The 22,446-nt window shown below is 37.5% G+C and overlaps 1 protein-coding gene across 4 annotated transcripts in view; it reads left to right on the forward strand.

Moving 5' to 3' along the window:
* LOC138702839 (broad-complex core protein-like) overlaps positions 1-22,446 on the forward strand; it is a 317,014-nt gene that overhangs the window by 257,785 nt on the left and 36,783 nt on the right. Inside the window, exons 1-2 of one of the 4 annotated variants that reach the window (XM_069830180.1) lie at positions 6,623-7,096; positions 19,731-20,883. In XM_069830180.1, the coding sequence (XP_069686281.1) occupies positions 19,849-20,883 (1,035 nt within the window). In that variant the 5' untranslated portion in view covers positions 6,623-7,096; positions 19,731-19,848. Of the gene's footprint in view, positions 1-6,622; positions 7,097-8,151; positions 8,218-8,265; positions 9,013-19,730; positions 20,884-22,446 lie in introns of those variants that run through there. The other 3 variants (XM_069830198.1, XM_069830189.1, XM_069830172.1) reach the window with 3 other exon arrangements.

A 22,446-nucleotide genomic window follows, 5' to 3' on the forward strand; every position in this document is an offset into this window, starting at 1 on the left:
TTCAGTTGCCCGGCCCTGGCCTAAATTATGTTTCTTGGATAGTTCAGATACTAACAAATTTTTAGTGTATGAAACAATAAATCCTTACCTAAGTTAAGAAAATTGTACGACTTGTGCTCACAACTGCCGAGGTAGTAGTCAGTAAATCTACTGACATGTGCCTGTCGCACACTTAATTGCCACTGACCTGTGCCGGGATCGAACCCGCAACCTCGGGCACAGAAGGCCAGTACTCTACCGACTTCGTCACCCAGGCCGACTTGTGCTAACTATCCCAATATCAATAGCTTACGTAGATAATGCTGAAATATCCATCTCGGGTTTAAGAAGGTTGAAAAACTACTTTAAATCTTGAATGAGGAGAGTGTCGTCTTAATTCCTCTGCATTATTGCATTGCCACTGAAGCATCACTTGAACTTTGCTGAAATAGCTGTCGAGTTTATTCAAGGAATGAAGTGCGTCTCCATACATTTGTTCTAGAAAAAAGGTGATACAACTAGAGGATTACTATTCGTACAAGCTAGCTATGTGTTTATGTTTGTAGTTCTCTTGTTAAAATTGTAATCTTAACATATGCAGTCATGCCCCTAGAACAAATAGGCCTAGTAATCTGGGACTGATTTGGGATTACAGGGTAAAGTTGCCTAATGCCGTGATACCCCTAATTCCGTGATACGTTTTTTTTTTTCACTGAATGTCACGGGATTGGGTATCTTGTTTGAAAGTTCACCGATGTCTCAAAAGTAGCTGAAAGATGCACTCTTTCGAGAAAGATGTCTGGCGCTATGATCGAACGGCAAAGCTTTGGCTGACATTCAATTTTTAAAAAGTATCACGGGATTAGGGTTATTACGGCATTAGACGACTCTACATGAAAAACTAAGTATAGGACCCAACCAATGCTGATTCAGGATTGCACATGAAAAATTAAGTATAGAGTTCACTCAATGCTTTCAACAAGTCAGTCTCTATGCACCGACCCAGAAACAATGGAAAGATTAATTTATGGAAGTTAAAGCGAACCGAATCATCAGATCCAGTTATTGATGATGATGATGATGATGATGATGATGATGATGATGATGATGATGATGAAAGTGTGTTATTAATTTCTTTTCACATACTTATTTTAGTCAATAGAAATATTTTATAACAGGTTTTGGAAAAAGAAATAAAGTCATGTTGATCTAGTGGCTTTCAGGTGTCTTGCACACCAAAACTCTCGAGTTCCTCACTTAACTCATCATCTTCAAATGAAGATATGGTGTAATCATTAGTTCAGAAATTCGCCTCTAACCTACCGGTAAATGAACTTGGGAACTTCAGCAGTAAGTACGGTAACAACTAAGGTGAGAATAAGACTACATGATTATTGTAAATCTCCATTATTCACTATATTTTAATTAGGCCTACATTGAAAGTTGTAATGAAATTTTCTGCTTAAAATTACAATTCTGTTGCAGATACCCGTAGTAGCCTATTTTTACAGCGACGCTTATGAAACAGAAATGTGCACAACTGTTTTGCGATTTGGCAAACGTCCCTGACGTATGCGTTGCGGGTAATCGGGGATTCCAGGCGTTTGCTAAATCTGAAGTAGCGATGCTACTACATTCGCGAGTCGACTGGCTCTGCTAGTTCCGATTGTAAATTTAGTTTCTTTGAAGTCGATAAAGTTGAATAATATTTAGTGTCCATGTTAAATTCTTATCATCACAGAGTCAACACTGAGATACATTTTACAAAATAAATAGAGAAATCATGTGGCTAGAATGACTAACACATGATATTCAAAGACTACATTGAAATCTGCACTAATGGGAAGAGTCTCTCTGCTGTCCCCTCAAAAGACGGATAGAAATCTCAAGACTGCGCATAGCCTATTACTTGGTGGGATGATGTTGGCGACAATTTATACGTAAAGCTTACATTTTATCGTTTTTATGTGTCTGTTGCTGGACACAAATGCTTAGATTGTTAATTCCGTGCCTTCCTTTCTGTTCCATGTCCCATAGCGTGAAAATAATTGCAAATTGTTATTATTATTATTATTATTATTATTATTATTATTATTATTATTATTATTACTTACTTACTTACTTACTATTAAGGAACCTGGAGGTTCATTGCCGCCCTCACATAAGCCCGCCATTGGTCCCTATCCTGAGCAAGATTAATCCAGTCTCTATCATCATATCCCACCTCCCTCAAATCCATTTTAATATTATCTTCCCATCTACGTCTCGGCTTCCCCAAAGGTCTTTTTCCCTCCGGCCTCCCAACTAACATTCTATATGCATTTCTGAATTCGTCCATACTTGCTACATGCCCTGCCCATCTCAAACGTCTGGATTTAATGTTCCTAATTATGTCAGGTGAAGAATACAATGCGTGCAGTTCTGTGTTGTGTAACTTTCTCCACTCTCCTATAACTTCATCCCTCTTAGCCCCAAATATTTTCCTAAGCACCTTATTCTCAAACACCCTTAACCTATGTTCCTCTCTCAAAGTGAGAGTCCAAGTTTCACAACCATAAAGAACAACCGATAATATAACTGTTTTATAGGCTAAATTCTATCTTTCAAATTTTTTGGCAGCAGACTGGATGATAAAAGCTTGTTAACCGAATAATAGCACGCATTTCCCATAATTATTCTGTGTTTAATTTCCTCCCGAGTATCATTTATATTTGTTACTGTTGCCCCCATGTATTTTAATTTTTACACCTCTTCAAAGGATAAATTTCCAATTTTTATATTTTCATTTCGTACAATATTCTCGTCACGAGACATAATCATATACTTTGTCTTTTCGGGATTTACTTCCAAACCTATCTCTTTACTTGTTTCAAGTAAAGTTCCCGTATTTTCCCTAATCGTTTGTGGATTTTCTCCTAACATATTCACGTCATCCGCATAGACAAGAAGCTGGTGTAACCATTATTATTATTATTATTATTATTATTATTATTATTATTATTATTATTATTAGTAGTAGTAGTAGTAGTAGTAGTAGTAGTAGTAGTAGGCCTAGTAGTAGTAATAGTAGGCCTAGTAGTAGTAGTAGTAGTAGTAGGCCTAGTAGTAGTAATAGTAGGCCTAGTAGTAGTAGTAGTGCCTAATTGACCTATACTCAAGCCGTTATAACCTTGCACCTGACAGCTTTGCATAATGTTAGTAGCGAGAGATGCGACGTTGGCACAATGACCACTACACAAACAGCTGACTTATGCGAAATTTGCAATTCAAATGGCAATTGCTATGTAGCTCCGTTCTTTATTTCTGTTCTGTTAAAGAGGCCTGAAATTGTTTGTCTGCTATATTACATTAACTAGCCTACAGGAATGAATAAACGTCCATGTATACGGCCAAATTTCTTCTCCTCTTTGTAAAATTGACGAGTCATTCGCACCACTTCTGACGCCTAACTATTTACGCAAAGGGTTCTCATAACACGAGTTATTTTCTGAACATCGTCTTTTTTGCGACATTTCACAACAGCGCTACAAATTATTTATAACTTTATGACACTAACACACAAACTACGCGCGTGGTACTAACACCATGTAACACAGCATGTAGCATTCCGACAACACAGCAGTGCTTCGTGTAGCAGCTGGTAGAAAATGGTACGTTCTGTTTGTCTCAGAAAGCTACCACACAGCATTCGTCAACTTTTTCATAGGAAGGGTTGCCAATACAAATAGCCTATCTACTGTCAAGTGCAAGGTTGCAACGCTCTGGGTATAGTAAAAATTATGTAGGCTGAATATGCTTCTAATTTTGGGGCAGGCATAATATTCGACATCAGTGATGTAAAATAATTCTAAGAATTTAATAGGTAATAATGAAATTAATAGTACGGAAAACTGAAGTGGCTATGAGATTTTCTCTGGATACTTTTAGCATTACAAATCTCAATACTGGACTCTGACTTGCCTCTCCTACAGGCTAATATCACAGTCTAGTATACAGTCACGAAGCTTGAGTTGTTGAGGGTACTAGGAACAATAGACTGTGCCGGTGCTCTTTCACATTGTATGTGATGAGGCGATAGTAGCGATCCTAGTGATTAACAACTATCTATGGATGCATATTCCCTACGTACTGAGCTTCGTGACTGTACATACTAGACTGTGCTAATATCACGTCAAGTTGTGTTACTGAGCTGTCTCATTCCGGACTTAATAAGCTCGTCTTGGACCTTATCCTGACAAAAATCCAATGTTCAATCTTATAACCACTATTTCTAAAATATACGACTTAATCTTGCCTCTATTCTTTTCTCCCTAGTCTTTATCGCTGTATGTTTTGCTAATGTTTGTTCTTGGTGTGGCATTGCTTATTTTGTTGACAAATTGTATCATGTTCATTGTTCAATATTATCTGATGTCAAATTCGTATATACAAATATTACTTTTGACATATTTAATCCTATATTCTGTTCCAACTGCAAGTGTTATTTGTGTTTAATGCAATTGCGATATTGCAAGGGAGCGAGATTTGTCTATATTGTCTGTATTAGCCTTTTGTATAAGTTAAATATAGTGGAGCAACGGTGGAATGAGAATGACAAGGATATCAGATCAGACAGAACTATCGGGAAAAAAACAGCGCTACAGGCCGTTTGTTCAACACAAACTCCGTAACTTTTGCTATAAGTCCCATTCCATAACTTTCCTCTTCTGCTGCTTCTTATCCTCGTCCTTCTCTCTCCTCCTGCTCCCACTCATCATCACCACCGTCATCGTCGTCGACATCACCAGTCAAGGAACAGGCTCTTCGAAATTCAACTGAAATCCGAGTTGACATTTATAATAGTAGGCCTATTGCAAGCATTTTGTCCGTTCTGACTTCACTATTGAGAGAATTTTTTGAGCCGTTATTAGAAATTCAGCGTTCAGCATAGCATAATGCCACTGCTTAGAACAACAGAGAGCAAAAGCAAGAGAAAAGACACATACCCTTTTCCTCTGCAAAGCAGATGAAAAGCAGCTTCCTTGCGAACTATATATTAAGGGTTCAGAGTCATAGTGGGTCAAGCGCCATTTATTAAAAACAGAGAAAGCAAGGGTTAAAGTTAAGTGAATACTGTAGTTTAATGAAGATTGAGATATTATTAGTTTCAATGTGCATACTTTTTATTACTTGTTATATGTTTAATTAAATTACAATACTCACTTCATTTTAACCCTTGTTTTCTCAGTTTTGGATATAGGCTAAGGCGCTTGACCCAATATGGCTCTCATCCTGCCTAAGGTTTTTCCTTGGTTTTCCTAAAGCGCTAAGACAAATGTCGGATGAGCCCTAAAAGAAATGGGCCACGGACCTGCATTCATATCCCCATGAACCTCTTAATTACTCTAAATTAATTAATAATTACATCTATCCTAAGTTCATAAATCAATCGACCTATTACCTAAAAGCCAAATTGGCTAGTCTCTTATATTTAGACAACTCATCCTGCCTAAGGTATTTCCGTGGTTTTCCTAAGGCATTAAGACAAATGTCGGAATGAGCCCCAAGAGAAATGAGCCCTTACCCATAAGCCCCCCTTTTTTTTCTAACAAACAACTTAAAGCCTTAGTTCAGAGTCTATAAAATTATGAAATACATGTGCAACGTCACTCATGTCGCAATGCGAAAGGACAGGGAACCTTTCAAATTGCAGATTCAGAATTCACGGCGTCTCTCCTGGCGGTCTTCACCTGCCTTGTCTCGAACAACAGACGACAGAGTCTTCTCGACTCCTCCTGCACTGCGAAATGACACAGTTCATTTCAATGTGCAGATCTACACCAGCCATCTCCTCCTCGTCCCGTCTCGTGATCATTTTGATCACATTTCCATCCCCCTCGCTTATGTGGTACCTAAGAGGTTACGTCCATTTTCGGTTTTCCCCTTCAAAATTTTCTAGAGCTCCTTCAGTGGAGCAGCGTAACCAGGAGTGAGACTAGTGGCCAACAGGCTTGGAGCTCACATATTTAGTTTCTTGCAGCCTCGAACCCCTTGTAAGGACGCGTTTTGCGTACCTTTAAATTTGTCCTCCCAATTCTCCTCTCTTTTTCGATATGGCTCTGAACCCTTCATATAGTCTAGTGTTTATCAAACTTGTCAGTTATGTTTTGCTGTTTGCTGTTGTAGCCTATAGCACTGAGGGTTGATGGATGCTGCCTATCTTATCAGAGTATTATTATTATTATTATTATTATTATTATTATTATTATTTATTATTATTATTATTAGTGAGGTTCATATTGCTACGGAAAGAAATAGTTATTACGCAGGGAATTTTGGACTCGGCGCACAGGCACGCATGTCCTGATAAAAGTCGTAACTGAGGGAAACCAGTCCGTGTGTCCCGCACCCCCTCTTGTCCACGTTCCGCCTAGTCTACGACCCTCAGTTTCCTCCCCTCATTTCCCCCCTTTCATTCGATTCCATGCGCTATCAGACTCCTCACCCCACCCCTTCTTCTGTCGACCTCTCTTGCCCGCCTACACCCCCTCTTAACCCCCTTCATCGTCCAGAAATTTTTTTCCCCCCTTTTACACAATTTTCGTGCGAGCTGTTTCTGATGAAAGGTTGCAGTTATGTAGTCTACAGCCAACTTGTAGAGTTAACGGGAGGGCCCAGCAGGGAAAGGGGAGTAAAAAAAGCCTTCTCTCTTGCATAGCACTGCGTTAGTATAGTTTAGGATATAGGAGAGACTAGTGTGCGTGAAAAAAGTGCGCGTGAGTGCGTTTTTCGTGCGTGTATGCGTGGCCGGACGAAGCTAGCAGTCGCGACGAGTTCCCATCCGAGTAGAGAAGTTGGATGTAGCAGCGGATGTTATCTTTACAAGCAATTTTTAAAATTATAATATACTGTTGAGTGTCTTGGTGTTTTGTTGCCATTTTAGTTTCTTTATCACATATGTAACTTAGAGTAAAATTTTGGTAGTTCCCATAAAACATATCTGGTGTCGTGCTACTAAGATATAAACACTCGCCTATTCAAATGCGCAGAATATGTAATTGAGGAAGTGGTTCATTTCATACAACGCTACCGGAGTCATTAACATTTTGTGAAACATTCTTCTTCTCTTACAAAACAGGTAAGTTATTTTCGTTTCCTTGGTAACCAAGTTGTTTTATTGCCACCTCGATTCTAATACTATGATGTGTAAAAGTGTTTCCAGTTGTTTCTCTACATATTATACAATTTTGACCAACGACTAGTTCGATGTACACTAGTGTCGTAATCGGAAACTAAAAAAGTTAATAGATTTTCCATATAAGGTGATCATAGTTGATATTTTAATGTAGTGATATCTTAAGCGTGTGAGACGAAACCACACCTGTATTTATCAGGTGCCCTAATTGAAAGAAGCTAATCTAGATCCGGTGATTCAGAGTAAAGAAAATTAAGCAATACGTTCAAGTAATATTACGGAGTATTTTATTAATTATACTATGGATATATTGTAAGTTCCTTCACGAAAGTATATAACGTGTCGTTGTGTTAGAAGTTTAGGCGTAGCCTATTGTGAATAATTTGTTCCCTAACATAGTTCAGGTATAACTGGAAAGTTTCTTACAGTATGAAGGAAAGATTGGCTCAATTGAATGAGCTTATGAGAATTTTGAGAGATAGGAACAACATGTTTGTTGGGACAGTGCTATGGACACGCAATGTACTTGTATAGTTGGCTAATAGGAATTGTGTATTCATTAACAAGTGAAACTCTTCACTTGCTTAAATGTTCTATTAATTCAGATAAAAAATCACCCCACTGTCGTGCTAAATAAGATTGAATTTCACTTCTGTCTTTTTATTAAGGCGTGAGATGGGTACTAATATCGATGATGTAGAAAGGGGAAAGTATAACTTTAATTTCCGTTTTCTTGTTAAAATATGAGGTTTTAAAGTGCGGTAAAACTATACAAAGTGACAATTTTCGCTCAAATTTCGTTCGATGGAAGTGCATTATAAATTTCGAAAAAGTAACCGTAGTTCCACCTTACCGAAAAAATATTTCAAACGACCCGCCCCAATGTTCATGGACCATGCACAATCCTGCAGTAGGTCGCGAACGATGTGTAAAGATGGCAGCACCAACACAAGGATCGGGAGGGTAGATGGAGTGCAAGGTTGTTGACCAGCAGACGAGAAGGGAAGGCAGGAGCGGATCGCCGGGTTGGTTAGAAACCAACTAGCAGGTGGGCTTTGCTCAAGGTAAGGGTGAAAATCGGGCAGATTAGTTCTGTTAAGGCGTGAAAACCCCGTTCTTACATTGCCAGTGTAGCAGTAAGCAGTGCTAGTGTTAGTGACGGATGACAGTGCGAAATAGGGTTGTTATTTTCCGTCCTCTCTGGTGTGAATGATACGTAAGACACTAGACAGGAGGGTGGCAAGGGGAATCGGAGTGGGGGTAGGTCTGGATATTCCGTCTGGCCCTTCGTCTGGGGAGGCAGATTAGGGGTGCGTTGATGTGCTAGAAAAAACTTGAAGAATAGGATTCCCTTACAAGCGATTTGTCATTGACCTTGAAGTGTCTGGTTATTAGGGAACACCCCGACTGTATTTTCGCACTCGCTGATTTGTTGTTGCCAATAGCAGGAGGCGGCGCATAAGAAGGAAGACCCCAGTGTTGATATTTTTGTTATGATGTGCGGTAAAGGAATGTTATTGTAATAGCAAGGCAGCCTCAGTTTCGTTCTGGTACTAGTGCGTGTTGCGTGTGCGAACGTAGTCTGCCAGAGGGACCGCCATTACAAACGCATCATGCCCTTACGCACCATTACGTAAAAGCTATTTCGTGTGGCGGATTTTATTAACGAGAAACAACACCAGAGAATCTTATTTTACAAGTTATTTTTATCATACAATAATATTACATATAGTGCATCGCAAAATGTGTGTGACTTTAAAACGTGACATGATAATATGTATTTTATCATATAAACTGTTCCATATTAATGTTATAGAGTGAATATATTAATGAATTATTAAAATCTGGAAGATGACAAGGTAAAAAAGACTCTTTATATCCTAGTAACTATTGATCTTGTATTATAAACTTGAACATCGAAATATTGACGTATGCTAAAATTACATAGAAACCATTGAATTTTATACGAACATAAAATCTGAAATTCTAATGCATCCTTTATTCAACTCCCAATTTTTATTGCGGGTAATATGTCCCACTGTGCACGATTGTTCCTTTCGCTCAGTAAATCGTCCCACTTTCTGCATAATTTAATGAATTTCTCCCCTCTCCTACTACATACAGTGCCAGGGATTGTTTCATTTAATTCTTTTTGTGATCCTGTTCAGTCGAAAATAATTTCAGCTTATACAGTGATAGTAAGTTATTTGTTTGGTGACGGAAAAGATTGTATTTGTTACTGTGTTATAATTTACATCTCGATGTGAACTGTAATATGAATACCGCAGTATGTATAGATTTCAAGAGTGAATGTGCAGAACGACTGTGAAAAATTAATGAACAGCATCTGCTTTACACTCATTAACACGGCACACATCTTATTAACACATTTATTTTAAATCACGTTAATGTACAGTAAGATCTGTTTGAGTGCACATTTTAAGTTAAATATGGATCACATATTTCATTCGTATTGGCGCCAGTATTTTCTACGCGTTCATACTGTACGTATCTTGAACAGTTCGAACAAATGTAATACCGTATAAGTGACTTCATTTCAGACAGAACTCAATTTTTCATATAGAGCGTAAATGATTTCGTACAAAAGCGAATCTTAGAAACATAGCTAGTTTTGTTATATTATTATTTATTGAAACAGACACATTGTATTGCTATAAAGTATAAGCGAAGATACGGTGGAACATGTAATCAACGGTAGAATTATTTTTAATATGGTAGCACAATTAATAAATTATTTATTGATGCTGACGTTGGACCGATTATAATATTGACCTACCATATGTTAATGTTTTCTGAATTTTACATCTAAGAAATAATTGCACTGTTATTTATTAAGAGTAATGAATACTTGGTAAAAATACATAGTCTATTATATCCCAATAAATGGATATTAGTCTACATTTATATCGTGAACGCACAAAAAACTACAACGTAGGCTATTATTGATAAATTTATAATCAACTATAACTTAATCAAATTACACTATTGATAATACAAGTTTTTAGCATTTCGAAGCATATTTAGATTTTAGATCTGTCCGCACTGATGCACAGTTCTGAAAAATAAGCTAGCTACTTACATAGTATTGCAGTTTAATATCACAGTGATATATAGACATATTTATGATCCATAAGAATTATAATTCGTACTGTTTTATGACAAATCACGTAATAGTATTCCCATAGACCTCCTAATAATAAGTATTCCCATACAACATTCTAGGTGGGTTCTTTTTTCCCTGTAAGTTATATTGGGGTGAGTCTGCTATGTCTGCTCTTACGTGGATGTCTGACTACGCTGATAAGTATATTAAGTTAACCCCATTGATGTACTAGATTCCATCAAAGAATCTCACATTTCTGCAGGGCTAGCGGATATAGTTATGGTAATTTTTAATTCCATTGTGGTATTTTACAGTTAACTTTTTCGTACCGGTACCAAGCTCTTCACATATTACCTATTTCACTTCCTCTTTAATCACATTTAATAGGCCTCTGCCTATTATAAAATGTATTAAGCACTAAAAGTAACACTCTTTATTTTCGTAGTAGATCTATACAAACTTTTATGACATGGAAACTATTCCTTCATAGACTATAAAGACATACTTAATAATACTTTAATCCACCGAAAATATTGTGAAATCAGAATTGTATTAGATACATGTGTTGTTTACATTTCGAACAAAGATAATGATTTGTTAAAAATTATCTTTGTGCTATGGCGGTATATTAAATAATTCTAAATCTTCAGTTAAAATTGACTACTTCCACTCACAGTAAGTTTTAGCAGATTGAACGACGGTATTGACAAATGTAGGTATATCCCTTTGGTTTTGTTATAAAATTGTTTAACTTTTAAATTCGTCATTAGAAATTTGAAACAAAAAATGGTAATGTTATGAACGTGGCCAAGCTTTGAAAGTTAACATGGCTGAATCTATTTTTCTTTAGCTTGTTCGTTGTTAATAATAATGTTACATGTCATTACCTAACCCATTTTCCCCTTATTTCACAAGCGTTGCAGATTTTATGCTAAAGGTAAACACGTCATAAATAAGACAATATGATTAGGCTTATTAACTTGTGCCATCCCACATTTTCAGAATACAATTGTTTGATATTTGACACGTACTAGATAGGCCTACATAAGCTACTAGTTTTGCTCTTCTTAATTAAAGAGGAAGGAAAAGTGATATGCCCCGACATCTGTCGGTGAATCGGTGAAGTATTGGATAAATAATCTCATGTCTTTTTTTCACTCTTAAAATTGTGCTATTAGCGTCCAGTTATTCTAATATGTGGAATAAATCATATTCGCAATGTTAAAGATAGGATAGGTCTATAGCCCCATATTTATGTAGTACTATGCCCATGGGCCCAAAAATTTTTGCGCCTCCACACAAATCTTACAGCCAAACTGTAAAAAAAGTGGCATGTAACAACAAATTTAATATTTGTGCTACTATCTAAAGCAGGCATCTGCGAAGTAGGAAAATATCGCAAGCGAAAAAATATTGAAGTAAGGGTGGTTAACTTTAAAATAATAGTAAGAAGATTGTCTTTAACCAAGTGCCATGCTATTTGCAGTACCGGTATGTTCAAAATTCAAGATAGCTCGATTTTTTCTATTTTCTTAAAATTTTGCGGCTGCTACGAATTTTCCGCCCTAGGTCCGGGCTCAAGTGGACCATGCGTAAATACGAGCTTAGCTTGTCTATAGCCTAAGCTGTCGACATGGTTTTTCTCCTTACATTGATGCTGTAGGCCTACTATGACAAATTATTTTCAGATGTTAACCTGTAGGCCTATCCTATTTCCGAATCCGTTCCTCCCTGTATTTGGATTACTTTTCTCATTTAGGCCTATACAAACCAAGCGATAAAAGCCTATATGTAGGTCTAGGTATGTCACAAGAATATTCTTTGACTCAGTACAAACATTTTTACAGATTTTTAATAATTAATCATTACTACCCTTCATACCATATCATTAAATAAATAAATGAACAGTTTATATAGTTGTACAATATTCCTACAGTTATGGGACTGTCTGTAACAGGCCCACCTTAATATTGAAGCCCATTGTAGGCCTACATTTTTTTACTAATATCAACCTTAACTGGTTATTTCCTTTCCCCCCCTCATACATATTTCATGAAGATCTGTTCAGAAAAATTGTTACTTTGTGAAGTATCTGCGATTTTATGGACACAACTGTACAGTGAAGTCTTGGAAGAAACGATTAGACCAATCCTCTTATTAAATAATTGAAGTCCAGTAGTTTAATTCGAACATTGCAATGGTCCATTGAATATCCTGGTATGATTCACCTTATTTATAGTCTAATATATATATATATATATATATATATATATATATATATATATATATGTGTGTGACTTATGTAAACAACAAGTGTTAGGCCTATTATTATTATTATTATTATTATTATTATTATTATTATTATTATTATTATTATTATTATTATTATATCAATAGGCCTATTCCTTTTCATAGACGAATGATTACGTATAAAGTGTCTGGGAATTAAATTAAATTTATATAAGCCTATTTCTTTTCACCCTTCTAATCAGAGGTGTAGACTATTTCCGGCCTGGCGGACTCTGGCGGCGCCAAGGTAGATCCTACTATTTTTCGAGGCCAGACGACGCCAGGGCACTTTTTTGATTTTCAAATTCGTCAAATTTTGCATTTATAAAAAGTCATATTTTATTATATTTAAACAATTTCATAGTGAGGTCTACTCCACAGACCTAACAACCTATTTAGGCACATCTAGAATCGAACCCATGTATTTTCGCCTGACATTCCATAAGTATTCTTGCAGAAATCGTGATGATGATGATTTTTATTATTATTATTATTATTATTATTATTATTATTATTATTATTGGCGGCCGGGTAGCTCAGTTGGTAGAGCAGCTGGCTACGGACTGGAAGGTCCGAGGTCGATCCCAGGTGGTGACAGAATTTTTTCTCGTTGCCAAACATTCAGAACGGCCCCGAGGTTCACTTAGCCTCCTATAAAATCGAGTACCGGGTCTTTTCCGGGGGTAAAAGGCGGTCAGAGCGTGGTGCCGACCACACCACCTCATTCTAGTGCCGAGGTCATGGAAAGCATGGGGCTCTACCTCCATGCCCCCCAAGTGCCTTCATGACATGTTACGGGGATACCTTTACCCTTTTATTATTATTACTATTATTATTATTATTATTATTATTATTATTATTATTATTATTATTATTATTATTACTAAGAAAAAGACGGCGACGAAAACAACCGCTGCCAGTAGGCCTACTACCGAAATCCCAGAGCCAGAGCACTTGTTATTTACAAATACATCACTGCTTCTGAACACTCTTCTAGAACTGAATTCTTCATAAAACAGAAAATTCCAAAACCTTAAATAAGAAGTGCATATTTTATATGATAATTGTTACATCTAAACCACCAAAATATTGTAATAACTTATGTAGGCCTACCAGCAAGAATTATTGAGAAACATTATAAATAATAATAATAATAATAATAATAATAATAATAATACCGAGCGAGATGGCTCAATGGTGAAGCACTGGACATGAATTCGGGGTCTCTGGTTCGATCCCTGATGTCAGCCAATCTGGTCGAGGTTTTTCCGTGGTTTTTCTCAGCAGAATATAAAGTTAAATAAAGGCGATTACCAGATTGAACCCTAATTACCAAAAAATAATAGCCACAATACAATAACAACAAGTATCCCCTGTAGTAAACGACAGACAATCGCAATATGAGCTAGGCGATACGAGGTGGTAGTTAAAGCGACTATAAATGAATACAAATGAAATATAATAATAATAATAATAATAATAATAATAATAATAATATTTTTCAATTGAAATTTAAGAAGTCAAATCCTTAGATATTTTAGAACATTAAAATCCAAAGTGGCATGTTATACTGTACTAAGCTTAACTTATACTAAATCTAAACCAGGGGCGAAGATACGGACCCGCAGCCTCCGTGACTGCGTGGGAGCGCAGAAGGTTCGTAGGCGCATTTTTTTTTTTTTTTTTTTTTAAGTGTTGGACATTCTAATTTCCCGAATGAGAGAACGTTTTGTTAATCCTTCAGACAAGTAATAAACAAATTTGAAATTTTGAGTCCCAAAATTTTAGACAGTTACTGATGGTGAGTTTCACCGCTTATCAAAATGTTTAAGTGACCAATATAATAGGACTATGACGAATTCTTTCCCTCAACAAATGGTTAGCTTCCGTTCAGTTCTGAAAAAGGAAATAAAAAAAAACGCAATAAATAGGCCTATCAGACAACTGGCTAAAGCCATTATAGGCCTACCGGTATGTCAAAATTCAACTTTGTCTCCCAGCTTCTCCGACGTTTGTACAGCTTACATTTTATTTACCATATTTCCCGTGACGAGTGCGACGGCTGAGACATCATTCTCAAAACTGAAGCTAGCTTTTACTACCTTAGAAGTACGTCACACGAACGACTCAATGGACTTTGTATTTTGAGCATTGAAAACGACACGGCTTGGGAGACAGATTTTAATCTGATTATCGATTCATTTCCAGCATCAAAATCCCGACTAAAGAAGTTTTAGAATCTTTCGTTAAAAAACAATACATTTTAAAGCATTTCTTTGACTTCTGTAAAAAGTTGTGTAATATGTTCTACTACTGTATTTATAGATGCATTACGCATTTAATCTTTTGTATTAAAACAATACTTATGTATAAAATAAATAATACAACCCTCTACATTAAAAAAGTGTAAGTTTCTTTACAATGAAGTGCCATGATAACCTGAGGGCTAAGTGGAGGGGGGGGAGTTAAAGGGGGCGTAATGTTTTAAGCAGCGGGGGGGGGGGCAACGAAACCAAATCCCGCCACTGATCTAAACATAGAATGTGTAACCCTATTAAATATTTAACTCACATGGAAATAAATACACTTTTACGACATGAAGGCTTTATGCCATGGAAGCCTAGAGGGGACATGAAGATAAGAGCTACGTGCTTTCATGACCACGGCAATAGGCTGAGGTACTGTGGTCAGCTCCACGCTCCTACCGCATTGTTATCCTCGAGAAAGAAAGCAAATACTCAGTTTGACAGGAGAGTGATTGGACCCAGGGGGCAGTTCCGGAATCCGGAAGTGTGGAAATGAGAAAAACTTCACCACCATCTTGGATTTAACCGAGGACCTTCCAGTCTAGAACCAGTTTCTCTAGCAACTGAGCTATTCTGCCGCCATGGTACGTGAAGAAATAATAATTCGTACTTGACATTCATGTTCATAGGACGTTGATTTTAGTTGTGTAGTCTCATATTAAATATATAACGTTTAATGCATTAGCAGAGTAAAAATTCATTATTGCGTAATTTCTTACTTCTATAGACCAAGGGCGCCGGCAGGTTTGAGAAAACAAATATCGAATACGTAGAGAAAAAAAAAACGCGTGAAAAATAAAAATCTCAGTGGTAGCAATTGCTACCTCCTGTGCGCGCACTTGCTGTAGACATTGTTTCGAAGGGAATTAAAAATAAAGCCAGCACGCTAACGATCACTGTCTTTTTCAATAAACTTAATTGAAGTTAAATTGGGTTTCAATTCGCTAATACGGTAAATGCTAAATGATTATTGAGGTTTAAAGAAATTAGAGTTAAGTTGTAGACTACAGTAAACTATTTATCCTGTTTTCTATTTATTTTATGATTATATTATAATCATTTTGTTGTCATTTGTCTAAATGTTTCATATTAAATTATAATTTTAAAAATTTGTAGGCATTAAGTATGTATCGTAATGCATTCTTTAATTTGTTTTAATTTAATAGTAATATGAAAGCCTGGAAATTATTATTTTATAATTGGTTATTTTACGACGCTTTTTCAGCTGCTATGATTATCTAGCGTCTGAGTGAGATGAAGGTGATAATGCCAGCGAAATAGTCCAGGGTCCAACGCTAAAAGTTGCCCAGAATTTGCTCTTAATTAGGGTTGAGGAAAATCCCCGGATAAAACCTCAACCAGGTAACTTGTCCCTACCAGGATTTGAACCCGGGCCCACTCGTTCCACGGTCAGGCGTGCTAACCACTACTCCACAGCGGTGTACAGGAAATTAATAGAGAATAATATTATTATTTTAAATATGTTCATAAAATTTCGTCTTCAATTAATATTGTACGGCATTTTAAATGTCCAGAAAAGAAAGATTTCAAAATAGTACCGTAGGCCTAGACAAAGGAGCCAAATTCTAAACATAAGAATCTTATTAACGTCAAATTGTTTTTTGGAACATTAATTATATTTTCTAAGAGACTAACTGCAGCCTAAAAAGACACTGCAGAGTCAATTGATACCCGGTTTAAAATTTGATACAGGCCAACGCCAGCACCGTCCTATAAATTGTATTCTTATATCCGTAATATATTGTTGTTGTTTTTATCATCATCATCATCATCATCATCATCATCATCATCATAATCGAAAATAAGCTTATTTAAAGTTCACATTGTTGCACGAAAAAAAAAAACATAAAAAAAAACAAATATTTCAGAATTAGGCCTATAACTTAAGTAAATAGGCCTACTTAGTTAATATAATATAGTTACCGTAATATCTAAGAAGTCCCGCGTCATAGTTTACGTAGTTTAAGACGTCATGCTGTGAACTAGCAATACGGAATGCGCACTGGTTCGATTCCTCATAGAGAAAGAAATTTCCTAATACAATTTCAGCCAATGTATGGGAACGATGCCCATTCAACATTGGAATGAATCTGGGAAACTTAGTACCGGTACGTAGAAAAATCCGGTTTCTTAAGCCAGCTGTAACAGCTGGGGGGAGATCATCGTGCTATCAAACGTTACCCCCTACTGGTTGGATGATCGTTCACCTCTGCTGAGGCACGTTGACGTGAGGCCAGTCATTGGCCTCGGCCCTCGCACAAAAAAAAAGAGTTGTAGGCTATGTAGCTAACACTTTTACACTAGCCTGCAGATATTGGTTAAAATGCGTTTATTGGTTCAGTTAAAAGTTATAAACTATACTAAGTGTATCGGTTATTCATAAAATATGGAAAAATTTCACTGCTATTAAATCTCCTTTGCAAAGATGATATTTCTTTTTAATTTCCTGGAGAGTTTGTTGTGATAGACCAAGCAACGAAATATCAGTAAATATTGTAGTATTCATATAGGCCTATTGTAGTATCATGCGGCATAATTATTTCATGTAGTTTATTTGCTTCATTTAATTTCATTTTAAAAGCCACAGATTAAATTAAGCTTCAGATTATGCTGTGGTGAGATATTCTTAGTTTAATTTAATATATTTAATTGTCATTGGATTGTTTATGTTTTTAATGACATATGGTCCGTTTTTACTGACTTTTGTTTTAGCATATGCTGCAAGTGGCAGTAATACAGTGCGTCAGAGAAGTCTCTCCGCACTGGAGACAGTGGAGTGTATGCACTAGCAACTGCAGTTATGTTGATAGTAGCTGAAACTTACGCTAGGAACAAAACGTAAACAGTGTATTCACCACAATCATAACAGATGCTGGAAATGTTTTCCTCGTTCTTGAAGGCACAGTTCGACTCTTTTACACTTATTTGCAAACACTTTCACTAATGTTTCTTGCGTAATCGACTGCACATAATTAATTATATTCGTCATAAGTTCATTGATTGTTTCAGGGTTATTACCACATACCGCAAATTTTGCCGCACCCCAAAGGAAATAAGCTGGTGGTGTTAAATAGGGAGACCGCGGTGGCCAGAGTCTTTTAGAGATTATTCTTTCGCCAAAGAACTTTTTTAAAAGTCCAAGCGATTGGCCTGACGTTTGTGCCGTAGGATTATCCTGTTGAAAAAAAAAAAACAGCGCTCAATTTAATTTTCATTCAGCCTAGCAATAAATGGATAAATAATCTCAGAAAAGTAAACATCCGAATTCACAGAAGTCTCAAAGAAGATCACATTCGCGCTCTTGATATGAACCCATACTCCGATTTTCTCTGGCTGCAACGTTGTCTCTCTTCCTGGATAGGGATTTTCTGAAGACCAAACCCATGAATTTTGAGAATTTACATAGCCGAATAAGTTGAACCATGCTTCGTCCGTAAAGAAAGTTTCATTTAAAACGTCCATGTCGATTTATAAATCTCTGAAACCATTCACAATACCTCACTCTCTTTTCATAATCACTTTCTTTTAATTCATGAACCACTGTAATTTTATAAGGCTTCTTACATCCTTATGTGCTGTCCACTTAGAGATTCCAGCCTCTTGTGCTAATTTGCGCCTTGATTTTGTAGGACTCCACAACATTATATCCGAGGTTTCATCAAATTTTTCTGTCGTTAAAATTGCAGGCCTGCCACTTCTTGGTGCATCGTGAACTGACCTGGTTCTATGGAATTTATTGATCAAATCACGTACAGTATCGCGATTTAGACATCTGGAATTAGGAGAACGCATCAATCAATCAATCAATCAAAGGGCATTATGGAGTATGTCGACTCCATGTCGATTTCACAAAATGCATAGGTACGAAATTTCTGGTTCACATTTACCATAAACTTATCACCTTCGCGAAAAGTGTATTTCACCAAAAACGCTCTTTCTTCAATAGAAAGCATGTCACCAGTAGTCTCTAGCCAGCACTCACTCACAATTAGACTGCAGTATACCCCATCTGCCCTCAACTGATACTGTTAACCAAACAACCTCACTCAAGGATGTGGCAATAACCCAGCCTGGCTGATACTACCAACATAATTGCAGTTGCGAACTCATACACTCCGCTGTCTCCAGTGCGGAGAGACTTCCCTGGCACACTGTACGATAACGTACTGGAAACATTATCCCAGTAGTACTTGTGTTATTCTTCTAATGTACAGTAGTGGCAAAAAAACCGGACCGACAGAATAATCAAAGTCCCCGAAATGAGCCACTGCACATGTCACGCCCTCATTCACAAGATAGCGAGTAATCTATTGAAATTGCTGTAGTTTCGAAAGCCATTAGAAAATAAGCTGGTAAAATTCATGTTCTGGGAATAATAAGTTAATTAAATAGTCAAATATCGCTGCAATCGAAAAGTATTGGGAATAAATTTGAATAAGGAACAAAAAAAAGTTTCCTTCCCAGGTAGGATTCGAACCACGAAAGTCTTAGTTACCAGTCTATCGTACTCTGGAGTGAACAAGGCTCTGAAATCAGCTACAAGAGCCGATCCAGTTTTTTTTTTGCCACTACTGTACATGTGGTGATAGCTATATTTCAAACAGTATGTAGAGCCTAAATGTTTGTATTAAATTTTATATATCATTGCAAAATCATTGCTATTATAAGATTTCAAATTTCTCTCAGGAGGCAGCTATAAACTGTTATATCACCTCTTTTTTTTTCTTACCCTACCCTCTATTTGTTATGTGAGTGATTTCTTCTTTTGAATTGAGTTTGTCAAAAGCAAAGACAGTCCTGCTAAAGTGATTTATTGATTTCTCTGATGTTTGAGCAGACACAACTACCTCAACATCGTGTTGCTGAATTGTGGCAGGCTGCAGGCATAGCCGCAGTGGATTACATTTGAGAAGAAACTCAGCCGTCTCGGCACGGCTCCTTGCAACAGCAGCAAGATGGGGAGTACGACACAGCAATACTGCCTCAGGTGGAACAACCACCGGTCCAATCTCCTTGCTGTGTTTGACGAACTCCTCCGCAATGAAGCTTTCACAGATGTAACACTAGCTTGTGAGGGTGGTACTTCTGTCAAGTGTCACAAGATGGTGTTAGCAGCTTGCTCATCCTATTTCCAGTCCTTGTTCACTGAACTACCGTGTAGACATCCCGTTGTGGTGCTCAAGGATGTCAAGTATTCCGAGATGAAGGCAATTCTTGAGTATATGTACCGTGGGGAAGTGAATGTAGCTCAAGATCAGTTAGCAGCACTGCTCAAAGTTGCAGAAGCGTTGAAAGTTAAGGGTCTTGTGGAGGACTCGGGAACAATGTCACAATTGAGTCCTCCTAAGGACTCTGCTGAACAGCTCCAGGCTCAGCAGCATCAGCAACAACAGCAACAGCAGCAGCAGCAACATCAACAGCAGCAGCAACAGCAACAACAACAGGTTGAGAGACACAGGGAGGATGACCCCACCTCGGTGCATTCGCCTCCCAGTATCAGCACGTCCACTGCAAATGTCTCGCCTCTTCCACATAGTAGCAGTAACATCTCGCCTCCCCACTCATCAGGCATGCCTGGTCCACCATTCGAGAAGAATCCGTACAACCTGTATGGAAAATCCCCTGTGATGGAACGCGGGGGTGGAAGGATGAGTCTCCCAATGTGGGCCATGCCCGGCTTGCCGCTCCCGCACCACCCGTCACCTGTTCCAGCACCTGGCCACCCACATGCTGCCGCTGCTGCCATGCTCAACAGCTGCTATGAAGCTGCTGGTGCTGCAGACATGTCCCCACTGAAACGCAAGAAGCTGCAGGGTTTGCTGATGAGCAGGGACACACCTATCCTGCGCACTGTGCTTGGGCAGGGTCAACAGGGACAGCAAGGATCTCAGGGACAGGCTGATTCTTCTCAACCCATGTCGCTGGTCTGTCAACCAGACAGTCATGTTGAACGCAACCATTCCAATGGATCTGCACATGACATAGATAAGGTGAGAGATTTTCATGTTCAGTATACGAGGGGGGCTCAACCAGAGTGGGCCAAGTCCACCAGTTATCAGTTTGTGGATTAATACCATCTCGGATGAAGAAAACTTAGATTTATTCATTGCCATAACAAACAAAGTCCATAACTCATTTGTTACTCCACAGAGGGCAGCATTTCCTATGCAAGGTGAAGGTTGCTAAGCTTGAGCCAGGAAGTTTAAGACTCAACTTCTCAGAACTATTCCAAATGGACTTGGTCCACTCTGGTTGTGAACCCCTCATATAATGGCAGCTTGAGTACTGTACACGATAATCCATTATTATTTTACGTCCATTTTTTAACTGTAGTGGTTATTCAGAGTCGGTGAGATGTTATCATCTCCATCATCTATTATGATCATATCATCATTATCCATTGTCATGTAGTATATTTTATTCCACCTTTTTGAAGATCTTTTTAGTTTTTTTTTTTGTGCGTGTTAATATTTGAAGAGTCCACTGCAAAAATGATGGATGTCATTTGGAATGCATTTTGCAGGAGAAGCAATTGAAAGTTTGAAATGCTTAGTGCTCAAAGCTTAATTGTGATTATCCGATCATTACTGGACAATGACTATCAGTGTTAATGCCACATAACTCTCTATGTACATTCTATATGTCTTAAGCTATGCATTGACAGTCTTGGTTTATTTTCGACAAGAAAGTGACATCCATCATTCTTGCAGTGGACTCTTCATTTGAAACCTGTTTTGGTATTCTCCTAGTACAGTTCTAAATTCATGCAATGACAGTATTGTAATACTGGTGGATTTAGAATATAAAGAAGTACCTACCTAAGTATTCCGAGAATACCTATTGCATTACTACTAGCCAAGACATATCTCAAGGATCTGCTAGGAATATAAAGCCGGTTCCTTTGGCAAGAAACTCATCAGCTGGCTGACTGGTGTAGGCAAATTTATTCAGAATAGATGACATTATACATATAGGATAATACTACTTACTGTGGTAGAAGGTTTCAAAGTATTTGGAGAAGACAGGTCCAATCAATGCTGTAGTTGGAATCAAATTTTAGGGGGTACTGTTGAAATCTCCTTGGTCAGACTAGACTATAGACCTATGAACTCATATTGCTCTTCTTTTCCAAGGTTACTTCTTCGTCATGCAATCTCTTCTGCATTTCTTCCAGACAATTGCACGTAAGGCAAGGAATTAAACTCTGACACTGGTGGCCCAGCACTTTTTAGGAACAAAAGCCTAGGAACTCTTTTACCAGAAGACTATTGCTTTTCTTAGTGCAGATATCGTTCATTATAGTACAGCTGGCGCCAGCGTTTTTGACGAGTGTCTTATAGTATAGTGCCCAATTTGTGAGCATGTTGCTAGTGCAGCTGAGAATAGTACCACTTCCTATACACATCACATCAGCCATTTGTCAAACACAGTTGTCAGACTGACTGCTGCAAAGATAAAAAACTCGTACTTAACCTTCCCATTACTTATTTCACATGCCACAAACGGTGACACGGACTGTAATGCTCATTCACATTCTTTAGTTTAAATTGGAA

This window comes from Periplaneta americana, chromosome 1 (assembly GCF_040183065.1).
Source record: "Periplaneta americana isolate PAMFEO1 chromosome 1, P.americana_PAMFEO1_priV1, whole genome shotgun sequence".
Lineage (NCBI taxonomy): Eukaryota > Metazoa > Arthropoda > Insecta > Blattodea > Blattidae > Periplaneta > Periplaneta americana.